Source organism: Protopterus annectens, chromosome 13.part0 (genome assembly GCF_019279795.1).
Source record: "Protopterus annectens isolate FY-2018-M chromosome 13.part0, PAN1.0, whole genome shotgun sequence".
Classification (NCBI taxonomy): domain Eukaryota; kingdom Metazoa; phylum Chordata; order Ceratodontiformes; family Protopteridae; genus Protopterus; species Protopterus annectens.
In genome coordinates, this window is record NC_056747.1 from 1354684873 (window position 1) to 1354705295 (window position 20423).

At 41.4% G+C, this 20423-nt stretch overlaps 1 protein-coding gene across 1 annotated transcript in view; it reads left to right on the forward strand.

The window, feature by feature from the left end:
- LOC122788066 (supervillin-like) overlaps positions 1-20423 on the forward strand; it is a 1698127-nt gene that overhangs the window by 773660 nt on the left and 904044 nt on the right. The window contains exon 7 of the mRNA XM_044054988.1: positions 6860-6993. Within this exon, the coding sequence (XP_043910923.1) occupies positions 6860-6993 (134 nt within the window). The remainder of the gene's footprint in view (positions 1-6859; positions 6994-20423) is intronic.

Here is a 20423-nt window from a genome sequence, read left to right on the forward strand (position 1 = left end):
GACCTTCAAAGAATTGGTCCTTTCCAGACTCAGACAAGTTTCAAAGGGGAAAACACAGGCATGCTCGAGGTAGAGGGCAATACCGAGGCTCCTACAGGGGCCACCAGTGGCAACCACCAAATCAAAGAAGTGGCGCAGGGAGTTCACCTGCACCACAGGGACAGTCACAATGACTTGACTTTCACTCCGCCTACCAAGGCTCAAAGAGAAGCACCTCTAGGCGGAAAATTATCCTTATTCTCAAAGAACTGGCACATTTTAACCAAGGACAAATGGATTCTGGACGTAATAGACAGAGGTTACAGGTTCCACTTCCACACCTTATCAACAAGACGAGGCATACCAAACCTGCCACAAAATCAAAGGGCAGAGGCTTTCTTACAAGTTTCAAAGCTGTTACAAATAAAAGCTATAGAAAAGGTTCCTCCTCAGGAACAAGGCCAGGGATTCTATTCAAGACTGTTCCTTGTTCCAAGAAAAGAAAAGCAATGGAGGCCTATCCTGGACTTGTCCATTCTAAACACCTTTCTCATTGTGCCAAAATTCAAAATGCTGACGTTACAGAATCTCCTTCCCATGCTGGGCAAGGGGTCTTGGCTGGTTACTCTGGACCTCAAGGAGGCATACCTGCATGTCCCAGTCAGACACAGCTGCAGAAGATACCTCAGATTTCTTGCAGGAACAGAGCATTATCAATTCTCAGCATTGCCGTTTGGCTTATCTACTGTGCCCAGAGTATTCACGAAATGCCTGGCATCAGTAGTTGCACATTGCAGACTCCAGGGGATTCAAATATACCCTTACCTGGACGACTGCCTCCTACAAGCAGACAGCAAACAAACCTTGATAAAAAACTTGGACTATGTCATTCAGTTGCTACAGGCTTTGGGATACACTGTCAACATTCAAAAATCAAGACTATTGCCATCCCAAAAGATTATTTTTCTAGGAGCAAAACTGGACACACAATCACAAATGGCTTTCCTCACAGAGGAGAAACAACAGCATTTACCAGATTACTTCAAAAGCCTAGCAAAACTTACCCAGCTGACCGCAAGGAAGATCCTGCAGGCCCTGGGTTTTATGGCATCTTGCATTCTTCTGATCCCTCTGGCAAGGCAACACATGAGAAAGCTACAATGGTACCTAAAAAGCTTATGGTCTCAACACAGCCACAACCTAGAAGACTTAATACCACTCATTCCATGCCTGCAAAGGGAATTTTTGTGGTGGGCTCAAGCAAGCCATTTAAACGAAGGCATGCCTTTCAACAAAGTTCAAGCAAGTCAAACCATTACAACAGACGCCTCAGATCATGGATGGGGGGCACACATGGAGGACAGATGCATTCAAGGTCAATGGACTCCCATGGAAATGCCTCTGCACATAAATCAAAAAGAGATGTTGGCAGTGATACATGCAATAGAAGCCTTTGGAAAAACTCTTCAACAAGGCCATCTGCTAATAAGGACAGACAACACCACTGTCATGTGGTATATAAACAAACAAGGAGGCACTCACTCATATCCCCTCTGCAGACTAACAATGGCTCTTTGGGAAAAGTCCCTGAAACTGAACATCCATTTGCAATCCCAGTTTGTTCCGGGCAAGGACATTGTTCTGGCGGACAGGTTGAGCAGAAATTTCGAGGATCCACACGAATGGATGCTGCATCCACACATTTTCTCACAAATAACAACTGCATGGGGAAGACCGGACATAGATCTCTTTGCTTCTCATCTCAATCACCACCTGGACAGGTTCTGCTCAAGGACGCACCATCCTCTAGCCTGGAGAACGGATGCTTTCTCCTTCAGCTGGAATACCCTAAAAATCTATGCATTCCCTCCTCTTCCATTACTGACCAAGGTGTTACTGAAGATCAAAGCAGAGCAACCAAAAGGAATATTGATAGCTCCAGACTGGCCGAGGCAGCATTGGTATCCCTTGCTACTGAGCATAACTCACACCAAACCGTGGCCCTTGCCCCAATGGCCTCTGCTCCTAACTCAACACAATTACAGGACTGTTCATCAAAACCTGCAAACATTACAACTGACAGCCTGGAGGGTTCCATGACTTTGACCCATGTCCCCCTCTCCGAAAAGGTTCAGGAAATCTTGCTGGAAGCACGCAGACCTTCCACCAGAAAGATCTATTCGGCCAAGTTGAAGAGATTCATCATCTGGAATGCCAAAAAGGGCCAGGATGCATCAGTGATGAGCATACCTCAGATATTAGAATACTTGGCAGAAATGTTTCATAGTGACCTCTCATATTCTTCCATTAAAATTCACGCTTCAGCAGTCTCAGCAAATTACAACTGTGACCCACCTGTGTTTTCGCAACCCTTGCTAAGACAGTTTCTAAGAGGGATAAAGAATATCAAACCTCCCAGAAAACCACCAGTTCCTGCATGGGACCTCAACTACGTCTTGGAAAAATTAACTCTTCCTCCTTTTGAACCAGCAGCATCTTTGGAAATGCAATTTCTCTCCTGGAAAACTGTCTTCCTGTTGGCAGTTACCTCAGCAAGAAGAGTCTCGGAGATACAGGCCCTCATGGCAGTACCTCCCTTTCTCATTTTTCATCAGGACAGAGTTTCTCTAAGGACCAATCCTTCATTCATGCCAAAAGTGATATCCAGGGTGTCTCTAAATCAAGCAATTCACCTGCCTACTTTCTTTCCCAATCCTCAAAATAAAGGGGAAAAGCTGCTGCATACTTTAGACATACACAGACAATTACGCTACTACTTGGACAGAACAAAGACCACCTGGAAGTCTGACCAACTATTTGTAGCCTATGCTGCCGGAGTGCAAGGAAAGGCAGTCTCCAAACAAACAATTTAAAAATGGATTGGACACTGCATCAGATTCTGTTACTCCTTCCATGGAAAGGTTGTGCCAGCCAATATTAGGCCACACTCAACAAGAGCTATAGCCACATCCACAGCCTTTCTAAGAGGAGTGGCTACAAAGGACATTCTAGAGGCTGCTACATGGAGCTCCGTGCATACATTTACCAAACACTACAACCTGCCTTTATACTCCAGATCCTGAGCAGGCTTTGCTTCTGCAGTCCTGCAGGGTCTTTTAACTACACCATCCCTTGCTTAGATCCTACCACCCCCAGCTTGGCTATGGTATTCAACCCATATGTCAGGACTGCAGTTGCATTCTTGAAGGACATAGTACAGTTTTGTACCCACCATAAATGTAGATATCCGATAGATATGCAACTGCATTCAGGTTTTCCCTCCCTCCTACCCCTCTGCTTTTTTCCTTGGGTCCATTCCCTCTCTCCTTTTTAGCTGGGGATATCTGTTATGGTGTATCTGTTTATTACTGTTGTGCATGTCTGGAATTTTTTGTTTATCCATTCACAAAATTTAGCCTTCCTTGGAGGGCACCTGGCATCTGGGGCAAGAAACACTGAAGAAGATGGCGTCGGTGGATGCCTTTATACTCCAGCCACTCTGACGTTGGGGAGGAGGCGACATCGGCCGATGCCGGACCCAGACTTTGGAATCTGGCCGACCGAAGGGCTGCCTGAGGCAGGACGACCCATATGTCAGGACTGCAGTTGCATATCTATCGGACATCTACATTTATGGTAGGTACAAAATTGTACTTTTTGGCATCCGTTATGGGGAGTATCTGACTATTTTCTTTATCCTTCTATCTTTGCCTTGCAGCCTTGATAGTTTCTTTGTGCCACCTATTGAATCACTTTCCAGAAGCTGGGAGAGTGCATCTGGGGCCTTGTTCTTTAGTATTACAACTCCTCTTGTAGCCTGTTTGTTAGGCAACCAGTATTCCTTCCTAGCATGGTCCATCTTTTCTATTTTCCACTTTTTCCTGTGCTCTGTTGTTTTGATGACTTTTATGAGTTCTGCATTCCAACACCAGGCTTCCTTATATACCTTGATTCCATGCCTGGCTCGCCTGCATACTTGCTGTATAGTCCTCTCACATGCTGTTTGAGGTGCTGCCATTCCTCTTCAACTCCACCTATTTCCTCTTCTTTTTGGGAGTGCTAGAGCCCCTTACTGATTCATTGAACTGTACTCTATCTCCAGTCAGCTTCCAGGTCTACAGCTTGGACTCTGTTGACCTTGGAGCCTTCCCTGACCACGTATGCAGCTGATTGTGTTCAACCAGCAATTTATGCTGTGGGGCCAACTGTTTCTCTGGGAATACCATTTGAGTTTAGCATTTTAAAAATAAGGATGAAAAAAAAGGTGTGTGAAATGATCTGTAACCAGAAGGCAGTTTGTCTTTTGCAGGGTGAAAGAGTGATTGAGTTTGGACAAAAGACAAATGATTGGTAACCAGGAAAAAATGAATTCACCAAAGGAAATACGTTCCGGCACTATTAAGGCTGTCCCATATATATTGCTTCAACTCTGCTTCATCTTCGTTGTAACCGCCAGCATACACCATAAAGAGGCGGTGAGTGTTTAAATTAATAATTTTGTACTTTAATGCGAAAAACAAAAACCACAAGGACAACGGACAATCAGATTTAGCGCTTTCGTCTCCTTCACGGAGACTTCATCAGAATCTGTTTTGAATTAAAACAGCCTTTTATATAGTTCCCAATAGTAGTTAAATTAGTTAATTAATAAATTGATTAATTGTTATATGCAAATACAACATAGTTTTTAAAAGGGCCATTCACTTTCATGGTAAAATCATTCCTGCTGTATTCAAATACCACATATTAAAATGTTCAAACATACTATTCTATTCAAAAATAAATAAATATGTGTATGTATATGTAAAATAATAAATAATATAAATGTAGCTATGTTAATATATTGTATATATTGTATGAAATAAAACAAGATAGAACCAATACAGATTGTAAAATATTACTTGTGTTATGAGATAATCAAGGCTCAGAAACAATCTACGGCATAATTATAAATATAAATATAAGTATCAATATAATAATATAAATATAAATATCAATGTAATATGAATGAATTATTATAAAAACTGTTATAAAACTTTTATAAAAACTTTTTCCTATTACATATACACTAAAGGTAATACATGTAAATGTATATATAAATATGTAAATATATAAATAAAAGTAAATGAATAAATAGATGAATTAATGTCTTATAATAATAAACTAATTAATTAATTAATTAATTAATTCAGTGTTGTTGCTGGCGGTTACAACGAAGATGAAGCAGAGTTGAAGCAATATATATGGGACAGCCTTAATAGTGCCGGAACGTATTTCCTTTGGTGAAAAGACAAATGATATTAATTGCTGCTTGTGTCTTAAAAGTATTATATGTATATAACTTCACATAGTTTGTTGGCTTGGCATGTTATGAGGGTTTGTGTGCATCAGTGAATGGGGCGAGTTATGCTGTCTGTAGAAGTATCTACTGGCAGGGTCTCCCATGATAGAAAGATCTCAGCAGCGATGTCAGACTAAAGCAAGCCACCCAGGCTGCAACAGTATATCTGTGGAAGAACGGCTTGGCAATCTACTTCCATATTCCATCCATCCACCCACAACATCTTTTCCCATTTTTAGCCCTGAGGTCAGGGTGTCACTTTCACAATCATCTAGAGCCAAGGTTCCCACCACCTGGTGGCTATCCCTTCTGTATTATGCCACAAAAAAATGTGAACAATCACAATAAAATGAGCTATGATAACATGTTACTGTCAGCCCTTACCTGGCTCTGTGAAGACCAGAATTTATTTAGAAAAACTGTGTCGATATGAGTTGAAGTCAACTTGACAGCACCTACCAACATATCTGTATAGTAATTGGTTGGACATATTCAAGTCGTGGGATGCATATACTCTTTGCCAAAGCTTTTCTGGCTTTTTTGGTGCGGTTGTTTGAAGTGGAGTAGGAGCATTTCAGTTGAGCAGTAACTTAGTTCAAGTATTATTGCAAGGTACTTGTACTGTTTGATGCTATTTGGTTGGTTACTCAGGATAGTGATCAATGGGGGGGGAGGAAGGCAGTTTTATGTTTCTGTTAGAAGGTAATTTTATTAACATTAAGAGCAAGTTTATTATGGTCCGTCCAAGTAAGGATGATTGGGAAATCCTTTTGAAGGACTGATTGAACTGAGGACATTCTGCAGAGGATGTCTGCATGAAGTGTTATTTCACCTGAAGAGATAGAAGTGTAAATACCATTAATAAAGAAAGACTGAGAATAAGACAGGCTCAAGAATGGATCCCTGAGGGACTTTGACAGATAAGGAGCCTTTCTCAGTTTGTAGTGTACCAGCATGGACTAAACATTTTAGTGAGGTAATTCGTAAACCAGTGTTATCTCCAAAGTCTACAGCATTCGGTTTGTGAAGGAGAATAGTGTCCTACACTTTCAAATGTTTTGTACAGATCGACGAAGACTGCCCCAATAATCACTCCTTTTCCATAGCTGAGAAGATTCTGTTATTTTATTTCAATTTTTCTTTTATTTTTCTCTGTGAACTATCTTTCTGAAAGCTGTTACATCAGTTCTCTGATGTAATCGGTTGTGATTTCCTTAGCAAAGTAGAACAACTAGTGACATGTGGCTCTTCATAAAACATGACATGTTTCTACTGGTGAAACACAGGATATTGGAAAAAAGAAAAAAAAACAGTTTATGACAAGGACCAAAGTAAAAGTTTTTACAAAGCAGTACTTATGAAAAATGTTCTCATTTTTAAGTGATGATGACACTGCAGAAAAATATTTTAAAATTGAACAGTTAAAGGTTTCTGCCAGCTTTGACATTTATTATGAGTGTCCTAGCTTCTTAGCTGTGGTTGTATTTCTCTGACTGTCCAGCTGATATTCAATTAATAATAACTTTGTCTTTCTGTAAGGAACTAGAGAAACGTTCAACCCCCGAGTCTGCTGCCTTTCTCAAGTCACGTCCAACAGAACGTAGAACACGTCGCTTAAATGATCGCTGTCGAACACAACCAGTTACCACAGAGGAAGTGGAGGTTGCAAGCGGGTATGATGTCACTAGTTTTTTTGATTTGTTGTTACCAGATGTAACAATGTCTGTATACCATGTTATGATGGGATCTGTAGTCTCTTGTAGATTAATTGCATTTGTGCACATTATGTGTGTCAACTGGAAAAGCCATAATGATGCATTGCCTATCAGCTGCAGAAATAACATTAGCTATACAAGTGTTACTGCTTGTCAAAGTCATCTTCATAGAAGATTTTATTTCAATTTGCTTAAAATGGTATTGAGATAGCTTTGCAAATTTCACATTATAGTATGCTTTTTTGCATATGTATATAAATATGTTTTGTGTGCATGTGTTTGGAACTTGTTTGTGTGTGCTCTCAAGTCAGTGTTGACTCATGCTGAACAATCCAGATAGTTGTCTTGAATGGTGTTCTGTCTTCCATCAGATGACTAATCTATGACAGAAAGGCATCAGTCAGTTTAGTGTATGAACCCATTATTTTGTGGGCATTCATATTTTAAGTTGATCTTTGACCAACCAATTTCCAAGCATGATGTCTTTTTCTAGTCTTGTCATTTGAGCTTCCAGAAAACTCTTAGGTGTTATCCCTACTGATACTGATTGATTCTTTGGACATTCCAGCATCGTAATTCAAAGACTTCAATTTTCTCCGTCTTATTTGTTTAGTGTCCAGTTTTCACCTCTGTATGATACTGAAAATACCAAAGCTTGGACAAGTGGTATCTTTGTATGCAAGAATGACTTTATTTTTGTTTAATTGTAATAACAAGGTAGGTAGTCTTATCTAAACATCCTTTTCAGCCTTGACCTGGACCACAAGACAGAACTGACACACAATACAGGTAAGGGATCTAAAGACACTTTTCAGCCATGATCTGGACCACAACACAGAATGACACAGTACAGTACAGGTAAGGGGTCTAAAGACACTTTTCAGCCATGACCTGGACCACAACACAGATTGACACAGTACAGTACAGGTAAGGGATCTAAAGACGCTTTTCAGCTATGACCTGGACCATAAGACAGAATGACACATACAGTACAGGTACGGGAATTCTCAAAAGATACCGTGTTCTTTTCCTAGCCTTAACATTAAAAGTTGCATTGCACTTGAGTTGAAAGGATATATGCAGTAAGTAAATATACTTTGTAATGATCACACTGCATGAGAAACCTATACACTAGGTGCAGAAGAGAGATCCAACAGAACATTGTACAGTAGATATCATCTGTAAGGTCTTCAGCAGTTCCGTTTGTTAGATGAAGGTGGTAGCGATGAGCAGAGGCTATTCTGCCAATTGTTATGGAAGCAGGTACACCTTACTTAATTTGTAAGGTATTCTTTGAGTTTAATCTTAAATGCTTGGAGGGGAATTTTATTGTCTAACCTCTGCTGGTAGGTATGGACTTTGTTTTGAAAAGGTCCTTTCCCTACTGATGTTTTTGAAATGAGAGGTACTCTGGTAAAGGGTATTATCCAGGTTAGCTCTCATTGAGTGACTGTATTTCTGAATTGTATTTTTTTTTATTTTAAAGGGGGACATTGGCCACAGCAGACTATTAATAGGCTGGTTCTGCTGTTTTGTGGGTAACCAGTTTAGTCACAAGGTTAAGCTGTAATTGGTCAGGTCAAGGGATATGTAGGAAAGACAAATGTCTGTATTTTAACTGCAGTCAGAACAACTTGTTTATTAGCACTTGAGTAAAATTTAAACAGTAGGAGACTGTTCCAGTTTAGTGGTTGCTATGATGATGAGGAGAAGACGCATTTTATCTTGGAGCAGTTTTAACTGAGTTAAGAGTTTTGTTCACAATTCTGCTTGTGTGCTGAGTGAAAGTTAATGAAGGGTCTAATGTTACTCCAAGAAGTAGCCTTGCTCAATGGCTTTGGGAATTGGGTTACCATTAAGTGAGCAGCTGTGCACTTGAAGGTCTTATCTAGAGCCTACATGGCTATTCTGACAAGAAGGATTCATCACTGGTTTTCTTGACTGGTTCTCATATAATTTTCTTTGTTTGGAACTACATAACTGTAATTCACAATGGAAATACAGTTTGCTTGCACTTCGCTTGATATTTCTTTGTCATTCTAAGTAAGTCTGGTACAAAACTGAAGGCTGAGGATATATAAATAGGTTCATAGGTTTATAGATTAGTACTAGGCTAAGTGCCCTTGTGGGCCATTTTAAGAATAGCCAATTACCCCATGTCAGAATCAAACCCTGCACCTTGTGTTTGTAAGGCAAACACCTTAACCATTATGCCAACCTCCTACCCGGATTAGCCGAAAAGTTTGAAAAAGGTACAGTGTGCTGCATTCCTGAACAGTGTTACTGAAAAAAACATAAAGCTATTTAACACTTTTACTTTTCTTGACAAGGAAAAAGACCATTCTTGATTTAACTGTACTTTAAAGCAGTCCTGGGTCTGAGTTAAACTGCCTCGACTTGCCAACTTTGTGACTCTGACCAAGTCTGTTGATCAGACAGTGCTCTTGGGCTAGCGATAGTATGTTGGATATCGAATGTTTGAGTTAAAGTTTATTAAAGTGCTTCAAATTAAGTAGAATTCAAACATTGAAATGCAATACAAAAAGCTGACAAACTAATAAAAACCACAAAGGCAAGGGTAATTTCCAAAACTTTGTTAGCGCTTTCGGTCAGTTTTCATCCACGAACTTTTTCAGACAAATTTCAAAATCAAAATGCGCAAGTTAAATACTTTTGGTCAGTCATGACATCATAAGAGTAATTAAAGTCATACACCCTCTCAAACAGGCTAAAAGGCAGATGATTGTGTGTAATACATACCACACAATATGTGCTATAAGAAATATTAACAGTATATAAAAATATATAACAAAAATATTATATATATATAATTGTAAAATTCAATAATCTAATGCTAAAGAACTCTAAAATAAGAGGTCAATCATCTTAAAAGAGATTTAAGTTTCAAAATACATTTTATGCAACACTGATCATTAAGATCTGGATATGTATATGCATGCAGCCTCAATTGCCAAGCCAGTTCTTTTTCTTCCAGTCTCAAGGGCCAAGGACCACCTCTAACATCTTTAGTAACCTGTTCAATAACTAAGAAGTGGAAGTGGTGGCCATGAGTTTCAATAACATGTTTTGCCAAGGCACTAGTACAAATGTGTTTGTTGATATTGTACTGATGTTCATACATTCTTTGCTTAAAATGATGTCCCGTTTTACCGACATAAAAACATTGGCCTGCTTGGCAAATAGCGAGGTACACAACACCACAGCTGTTATAGTTAAACTTTCCATAAATGTCATAAGTATGGTTGTTAATACAAATTCTACTAGTCACTTCCACATATTTGCAGAAATTACATCTACTACATTTATACATCCCAAAGCTGGTAGGTACAGATGTAGTTCTTTTATCAAGTATTTTTTTCAAGTTATGGCCCCTTTTAAACACCATTGCAGGAGTGTCCCATATTCTTAGTCTAATTACTGGGTTGTCACTAAGAACAGACCAATTCTTAGTAAGGATGTCTCTCTTAACGTTGGCATCCAATGAAAAAGGAGTAATAACATTCAAAGAAAAATTGTTACATGTAGCTGGGATAGTGGAATGAATTTGCCCTGCATTTGTTACCATACTTGGTGAATCTTCGATGTTTACATCCACTGTATTAAGTGCTGAAACAACATTATTAAGTATGGGTTTAAACCAACCAGAGCGCCTTTTCCTGCATACTTCTTTAATTAAAGATGTTAGAGGTGGACCTTGCTCCTTGAGATTGGAAGAAGAACTATCCTGGCAATTGAGGCTGAATGCATATACATATCCAGGTCTTAACGATCAGTGTTACCTAAAATGCATTTTGAAACTTAAATCTCTTGAAAGGTGATTGACCTCTTATTTTAGAATTCTTTAGTATTAGATTATTGAATTTTATTATTATGTATATATTTTTGTTATATATTTTTATACACTGTTAATATTTCTTATAGCACGTATTGTATTCCATGTTCTTCGTACATACTTCCTTGAAATTGCAAGTATAGTCCATACTAGATACATGTTTGACCTATTCAAATGAGGACATTCGTTCACATTTAATAATACAAGAGGTTTAGTTAAATAAAATGATTCATTAAATAAAGCTTGTAGAACGTTATTAATACCATTCCAAAATGGCTTAATTTTAATACAATCAAAGAAAATGTGGTTCCAGTCTGCATTGTGTTCTTGATCACATCTCCAACATATTCCTTTTGTGGAATAACTAATTTTACTGGTTCTCTCTGGGGCAAAGAATGCTCTGTGCAAGCATTTCCAATTAAACACTTTCCAGTATTGTGTAAAGGGTCTATATTTTATCGATAATAAGATATTTGTTTTAATACCTTCAGTTAACTGTATTGAGTGTCCTTTTGTTATAGATTTCCAAAATGATGTTTTGGGTGTTGTTTTATAGTTTATCAATATTTTGTAAAATTTTGAAGTACTGTTTTCCATGTCAGAGTCATTATATATGTATTAACAATGAATATTCTCACGAGAAAGCTGTCGTGAAAGGTATGAGAACTGTCATCTGGCAAGTTTGGAATATAGAAGTACTCCGCTGCACAGACTCTGCCTCCCACCAGCTCAGTTGTTGATGAGATGGTTGCAAAGTAAATTAGCTACTTCTGAAAAAAGCAGTATAAAGTAAAAAAAAAAATGCTAAAGTCAGCAGAAATAGAAATATTGTTAGGACAGCAAGTGTGGAGATGAAATTTTAATATTATTTTAGAATGGGTAATTCTGCCTTTATTTTATCCACTTTCATCTATCGTGGCATGCTTTCTTTTCTACAAGCTGCTACATTTAGGAGGAGTTTCTGGTTACTGTCATTAAGCTACGTTTTTTAATAGTTTGTTGTTTTGCTGTAATCTCTGCTTAAGTGGTACATGTGCGTGATAGCAACATTAACTAAACGGCCTCCCTACGTTTATTTTTCTGCTGAGTACTTTTCCAGAGGAAGTGCTTAGCAGCTTGCATGTACATAGGTTGCTTAAGTATCTCTTTTGTAAGACTGCTGGTTTCCTTCCTTTCACAGAGTTTTAATTTGCCCAAAACAGATGAATGTGATAAAGCGCACTGTCTGCTTGACTTTTACATTGTATTGCTTTCTGCTTTAGAAATGTTCGGAACCTCTTTCCATGGACTTTTTAAGCCTCAGTCCCATAGGGGTGGGTCATTTGCCACACGCTTCACCACCCATTACTGCAGTGTTTCTTGTTTAAGGCCTGCGCTGCTATTTTATGTAGACTGTTCCTTTTCTGAAGTTGTACAACTTTGCTTTGCCATCTCGTAGTGCAACATACATTTTTATTAAGCTGTTTTTCAGGTTTGAAATCTCCTTTCCTGTGTGATACTCATGAGTACCTGAGCTGGTGGTCCTGATTTCCCCATGTGACAGTGTCTTTTGATGGCGTACTTGTTTTTCCCATAAGTTGCACCACTTGAATAACACTTCTGTCTAAGATGGGTACCCATCTTCAGCATCATCTGCCATTTATTCCAGATGTCCCAGGCTATGAACTGTCAAAGAGCTTTATTGCATAGTCTAGGGACTGAATCTCTAAGGCTCATTGTCCCTGTCTTCTGACTGTAAACAAGGCACTTAACCATACAATGTTTCTGCAGCTCCCCTTATAAAGGGACATGTGCCCTGTGGCATTAGCTTGTCAGCAGAAGAATAAAGTAGCATTGTATCATTCACCAGCTGTGCTGGACTTTGCTCAGTTCTAAGACTCATACCAGGGTTAGGACTGCTTATTCGGTAGCTGTGGTTTCCCATTTCCCTCTCTTTACATTCAGATGACTGCACAGTCTTCTCATTGGTGCTTCTGGAAGGGAGTTTGATTGTTCTGTCAAACAGCCTGCCTGCCCCTTAATGGAACCCCCTCCCCCTTTGCTGTGGCTCTATGAACTCTGCCTACCACAGGGAACGTACCTCCACAGGCTCGTTCAGCTATACCCATATACACTACATTAGCACATGTTCATAGGCCCTTGCTGCCATGAGGTGTCACCCAAGTGGGGAAGTAAAGCTGCCTGCTTCACCCCAGCAGGAGTAAACTCACTCCCTGGCCAGCTCCTTCAGACACCACAGCTGTTAGTCTGGTTACCTGGGCCGTGAGCACTGGGTATCCGGGCCATAGCCTGTGTACCATTGAACACAGGTAACCAGTGTTCAATGGTGCACTGGGTATCTGGGCCATAGTCTGTGCACCATTAAACACTGGTTACCTGGGCCATAGTCTGTGCTCCAGTGAACGCTGGGTACCTGGGCCATAGGCTGAGCACCAGTGAACACTGGGTACCTGAGCCATAGTCTGAGCACCAATGAACACTGGGTACCTGGGCCATAGTCTGTGAACCAGTAAACACTGGGTACCTGAGCCATAGTCTGTGCACCAGTGAACACTGGTTACCTGGGCCATAGTCTGTATACCAGTAAATGCTGGCTACCTGAGCCATAGTCTGTAGGCCAGTGAGTGCTGGTTACTCGGCCCGTAGTCTGTACGCCAGTGAGCGCTGGTTACCTAGGCCATAGTCTGTACACCAGTGAATGCTGGCTACCTGAGCCATAGCCTGCGCCAACCACAGCTCAGTCCCAAAGCATCAGGCAACCATTTATAGTGGCTAGTTAGAGGGTGTGTTTCTTCAAGGTACCCAGAACTAGGAAAGGAAACTGTTCAGGGTAGGAGTGTATTATGATGGAAGTGACATGAGATGGTCCAGATTCCAAGGTAAAAGGAGCTGAAACGAGGTGACATGACTTGGGTGAAAAACGAAATGGAATACTGACTTTGACAGTGCAAATGGAAAAGGTGATTCTGCAAGACAGAATAGACATCTCCATCTGAGGGATCTTTCTTTGAGCTTTCGTCTGGATTCCTTTCATAAACTTGATGTTCTTTCCCATGTGTGGTCTCCAGAACTACACTCTGTACTTGAGGTCTGAGCTGTACAAGGGTCAATGCAGTGGAAGCAATTTTTGTTTCTAGAATCTGTCCTGTTGGGGATGAACCACAGGATTATGTTAAGTGTTTCCATAGCCATTTTAATTTGCTCCTTGTGGTCCATTCAATTGTGATCAACACCACAAATCCTTTTCCTGCTCTGTTGCATCACTTACACTCCCCACATAATATTTCACACACATTGTTTTTCTGCACCAGGGTTATTTTCAATATTGCAGTACTTTGTGCTTGTTTGTATTTAACGTCAGTTGCCACCTAGATGTCAACATATGCAGCCTTTCTAAATCTTTAGATAGTCCCTTCCTCCATCCTCATGAGTCCGCTGTCACTCTACCTTTGACCAGTCTGATCGCATTAGGTTTCCTAAAACCATGCAGCAAGTGCCTTATACCTGTACTGACCGATCACTGCTTCTACCAGTTGGTAGAACAACCTGCGAGAGATGTATGTCTCCCATGTTTCCTAAATATTTACATCTTGGTTCAGCCTACTGTCCATATGCATTGCATTTCCACAGTACGTCCATCACAACATGAAATTAGGCCCATAACTTTGCTCAGGCTGTAAAAGAAAATTCACCAAATCTGCCTTAGAGTGTACTCTAAAAGATTTGTGCTTCCACCACAGAAGGCAAGACGTATTCCTTCTTTGTTTACACATACTGCATGTCCACGCAGCTAATGCAAGAGTACAGTGGAAAGCAGGCTTAAGCTCATAAGGCCCACTAAGTCTGCTTCCATACAGGGAAATGTTTTAGTCACAGGTGACTTGACTATAGGTAGGTATGCAGACTTCACACTCACCAGACCAGACAAGAAGAGGGTATCTGTAACTGTTTGTCTGTGCCAGGATCCATGATATCACAAGGCCTCTATGGCTCTTTAATGGCACTCATCCATCAGACACAGAACAGAAGAAAATCTTTATCTGTCAGGAGCAGATTGGGAGATTCTGACCTGCAAGGTAGAAAGTGAACCACTGCTGATTGAGGTCTTGGACCATGATGGGTTCAGTCAACTGGTGCAGACCTGCACCAGAATGGAAAGAATTTTAGATACAGTCCCAGCCAGGCTACGAGAACAACCACAGTGGTAAAGAGAAAGGCATTTGAGAACCTCTCCCAGCTTATAGAAATGAACTCAACAGATGACACTCACAAGATCTGAGGTTGTAAGGCAGTAAGAGAAAGACAAAGATGGCCATCAGCCTTTATTCATTAAGGGACGCCACCAGCAATCTGCTCACTGGTCCAGAAGACATCAAGAACAGATGATAGAAGTATTTCAGAAAGCTTCCAAATGATGAAAACCATACAGAAGCTGTACTGTCCCATGCAGAAGCCATGAAGAAAGTGAAAGAAAACCTACCCTAGAAAAAAGTATGATGTGCATTAATGAAAATGAAGTCAGATAATGTGTCAGGCTCAAGTGAAGTCACGGTAGATATGACCAAGATGGTGGGTGCATAAAGGGAGAAATGTTTCCTGAGGGTACTCATCAAGTTATGAAGGGAGAAACGTTTCCTGGGGGTACTGCTCACATTATGAAGGGAGAAATGTTTCCTAAGGGTTGTTGTTAGGGGTCACTACAGCGGAACTCCGGTCCGCTAATGATTGGCAGTAGATTTTTTATGTGCCGAGTTGCCGGCCCTGACGCACAACCTTCAACGAAGGTACGTCCATGCAAGCATGTCTCCACACAGAAGACACTCTAGCTGTGAACTGAACAGGACAACGTCTTACTGTGAGGCGACAACACTACCGCAGCACCACCACCGCAGTACTAGAAATGTTTCCTGAGGGTACTCATCACATTATGAAGGGGGAAATGTTTCCTGAAGGTATTAGTCATGTTATGAAGGGAGAAATGTTTCCTGAGGGTACTCCTCATATTACGGAGAGAGAGGGGCATATCCCAGATGACTAGAGAATAAGTAAAGAAACTTGTGCAGTGAAACAACCAAGAATAATCCACAAATACAAAACTTTTGTTGGAATTGTATCATGATCCCAAGTCTAAATATAACACGAGCTGGAAGCAGTCTAAAAAAAGAAAACCCTTTACTGTTTAGAATTATAAATGAATGTTACTGGTTATGCGCTTTCATTTACAGTGTGTAGACTTCATCAGACTTCAACAGGTTAACGACTTCATGTATCCGGGAAAAGTGGCTGAGGAGAGGGGAAGTCTTAATGAGGAGGTCGGAGCTTGAATCAGAGGTACTGCAGACAGAAGAGTACCAGAGAAGCTGAAAAGTAAGATGTGCAGTCCAATAGTATGCCCAGTGGTGCCTTGTGACACAGAAACCCGGGTAGTGAAGGCAGCGCAACTAACATGATGGAGATGAAGTGTCCGAGAGGCTTCTAGAATGCATACTGTGGAAGTGACCAAAAATGATGACATCAGAGCTGAAGTTAAACTAGCCCCAGTTGTAGGGAAGGTCAAAGAGTACAAATTACCCAGCTCTAAAGCATAGAGGGATAAAGCCTTGCCTACAGTGCAAACCCTGTAGGAACTTGACGGAGAGGGATGGAAGTAAATGGCTGATACTGGCTCACCCATCTGGGGGGGGGGGGCAGGGGAAGTGGTGTCTCTGACTCACCATTTGGTTAGATGACACCTAGTGGGAGCACTGGGTATTACATCCATGGACTACAAACATATGTTGCCATTGTCCAGAAAGTCATACTGCAGGATTCAGTGTGTGGAGGCACCATCCTGGAAGCAACAGCACACAACAGAGCTTGGAGAGCCACTAAGAGTGGGGGTGTTCTCTTGGGGGTGGAAGGGAATCCTGCAGGACAAATAAGCTAGCCCACTCCCCTGCTGGGGAATGAATGAGCTTGTTGGACTTCCTGTGGGAGGGAGGAACAAACAGGCTGGAGGGCTCTCATCTCACCTAGGAATGCTCAGTTCTTGCTCCAGCAGAAAGAAAGAGTCAGTTGGATGGAGGTAGGTGAGCTGTTTGAGGTCCTAAAGGGGATACAAAAGAAAGAACAAAAAAAAGGCTGATTGGGAGATGCAGGAAGAATGCCAGATGAGATGATAATGTACTACCAAGAGACAGGCTTTCTCGAGAGGGAACTTGCAACAGTTAGACATGTCTGTCACAGAAGAAGGGTCAGCACCACTGAATTCAGAGATGTGGGGATTGGTAGATGCAACATCCTGATTCTACGTAAAAATGGAAGACGAGGACTAATAATAACCTGCTGGAGGGGAGTATAAAAGACAGGCTGTCGCCTATGAGTTAAAGATGCTTGCCTGTTAGTGCACAGGGCATGTGTGTGGAAGAGACGTTTGCCTCTCTGAGTTCAGAGGAGGAATTGCTTGAAAGAAATATTGGCCCTTTGATGCAAAAGGAGTACTCATAAGAAATGTTTGCCTCTAAGTACAGAAGAAGAAATGTGACAGGAGTGCAAATCCTGATGTTTGTCATCCAGAAGGATTGGTTGAGGTGGAAACTTGGATGAGCAGTGTGACGCCCATGCCCTGTCCCAGCAATCAAGGAGCCTCAATCCTCACCACTAACACCAGTGAGGGGCGTCTCATATATGAGGAAAGGATAACAAATACACAAAGTAAAGTGCAATTTCTGTTAAGAGCTCACAGAGATCACAGTCAGTCCGGGGCTGGTCACTCCTTTGCTCTACAGGTCCCCAATAAGACTCCCCACTGGCACAGCTATAGGATCCAGATCTGAGCCTAGTGGATAAGTCAAAACCTCCAGCACCCTCTCTGTCCAACCAGTGCTTCATGTCCCTGCTCAAGTAGCTCACACACACACACACACACACACACACACACACACACACACACACACACACACACGAGTTTATACAACCACACAGACACTCCTGGGGAAGGCTGGCACAGGTTCTCCAGCTATGCCCAGTTTCCAAGACTATACGGTAGTACCAGCTGCCACCACCCACTAATATTTATCAGCTACTCAAAGGCCCTTAAAAGGGTGTTTAATTATTACTGTGCAATATTATTATCCAATTGGTAGTAGAGTGGCTTTGTACAATTTTACCAAAGGCATGCAAGTGCTGTAAAGAGCTTAAATTATCTCTACAAAAACAGCCACTGTTGAAAGGGTTTAAATATATTTAATAACAAATAGTTAAAACACAAGACAATATTTTTTACTACATGGTGCTAATCACGACTTCAGAGATCACAGAGAAATACTTAAAATAATTCATTTGTACAGTTGTGACATCACAGAAAAACACAGTCTAATCTTTCTAGTTTCTAGATATTTCTAAGAGAAAACACAAGTCTAAGATAAAGTTACATATAGAGCAAGACAGTGCTGATGAGTTGATAGTCAAGACAAAAATGCTTAATGCTCTCTGATTTTCTCTGTTTAAATTGATATTACAGTCCTCATTCACATTACATCATTCTTCACACTTTCCTGGGGTTCCCAGGCTAACAGGCTACATTTTTTAGTAAGCTCACACCAGGTCAGGAAACAAAGCCATTAAGGACATTTATGCAAGCAAATTCTGGCCATTAATTCTGGCCTTAAAACAATAGCAAGCATTCCTTCATCTAGACCAGCCGGAGCCGTGTTTACATCAAAGGGTCACAACATGCTTTACTTGGTCAGCAGAGTGCACTGTTACATTTTTGCAGCTCCACATGTAACAGCATTTTTTTTTCATTTAAGACAACAAGCCTGTGCTTTACATTAATATTTACAAATTATAGAATCATCTATAAAAGTCTATCTGGCTAGGCCGACAGCCTTCATATTTCTCCCCCACCCCTGGAGAACTCAAGGCAGTTTTTCAAGTGACCCTTGAGAAATGCTGCTTGAGAGGGTTAGGTCTATCTGAGTGTACCTTACCCCATTCCCTGTCTTGAGAGCTCATATGCATTGGCATTGCTAATCCCACTGCTGTGCTGCACAGACATATCATATGCTTGCAACCTCAGGATCCATCTTAGCAACTTGGCATTTTACTGGCTGGCTCTGTTTAATCATGTTAGGGGTTGTGATCTGTCATAACAGTGAATTTCCTTCCATACAGATAAGGCTGAAGTTTCTGCAGTGCCCACACTATGGCTAGGCATTCCTTTTCTACAGCTACATAGCATTCCTCTCTAGGTTGGAGCCTACGACTAAGATAAACGACTGGGTGCTCTTCTCACTCTGAAGAAATCTGGTTAATTACAGCCCCCACCCCATGGTTCGAAGCATCCACCTGCACAACAAATTATTTGCTGTAATCTGGACTGGCTAACACAGGGGGTCCTCCCAAAGCTTATTTAAGCTTCTGGAATGCCTGCTCACATGCTGGGATCCACACTACCTTATCTGGCCTTTTCTTCCTTGTCAGGTCTGTGAGGGGAGGGAGCAACTATGGCACTACAACTGGGGATGAACTTTCTGTAGTACCCTGCTGTCCCTAAAAATGCCCTCACCTGCTTTTTAGTAACAGGTGCAGGCCATGCCTGAATGGCTTCCACTTTGGCAGGTTCTGGCCTTTTCTTACCACTCCCCACTCTATAGCCTAGGTAGGAGACCTCTGCCATACCCACCTGACATTTGCTTGGCTTAATGGTAAACCCTGCCCTCTGTAGTATGCCCAACACCTCTCGGACATGCTGTAGGTGCTCTGGCCAGGAATGGCTGTAGATGACAATATCATATAGATAAGCAAGGGCAAACCCTCCTGCCTGGATATGATCTACCAGCCTCTGGAAAGTGCTGGGGCATTCTTCATGCCCAAGGGCATCTTTGTGAACTCATACAAGCCAAAAGGAGTCACAAAGGCTGACTTCTCTTTAGCACTGGGAGTCAAGGGCACCTGTCAGTAACCCTTGGTAAGGTCAATGGTTGTAAGATACTTAACCCCACCCAGCTGCTCTTGGGCCTCATCTGCCCTAGGCATGGGGTAAGCATCGGACTTTGTATGACTATTTTATTTCCTGTAGTCCACACAGAACCTGGTGCTGCCATCCTTTTTTGGCACCAGCACCACTAGGGAGGCCCAGGGACTGTTGTACTCTTGAATCACCCTAGTTCCAACATCTCCTGTACCTCTTCCCTCAGAGTCTGACTCTCTCAGGCACTCTATAAGGGGCCTGCCTAATAGGCCTCTGGGGTCCTGTATCCACATGGTGCTGCCCCAGGTGGGTACACCCTGGCTTCCCAGTGAACATGTCCCAAAATTCCTGCAACACTGTCTCACTTGAGAAGAGTTTATACAACTACACAGACACTCCTGGGGAAGGCTGGCACAGGTTCTCCAGCTGTGCCCCTTTTCCCAGACTATAAGGTAGTACCAGCTGCCACCACCCACTAATATTTATCAGCTACTCAAAGGTCCTTAAATGGGTGTCCAATTATTACTGTGCAATATTATTATCCAATTGCTAGTGTAGCCCAGGGCTAAAGCTATTAGAGTG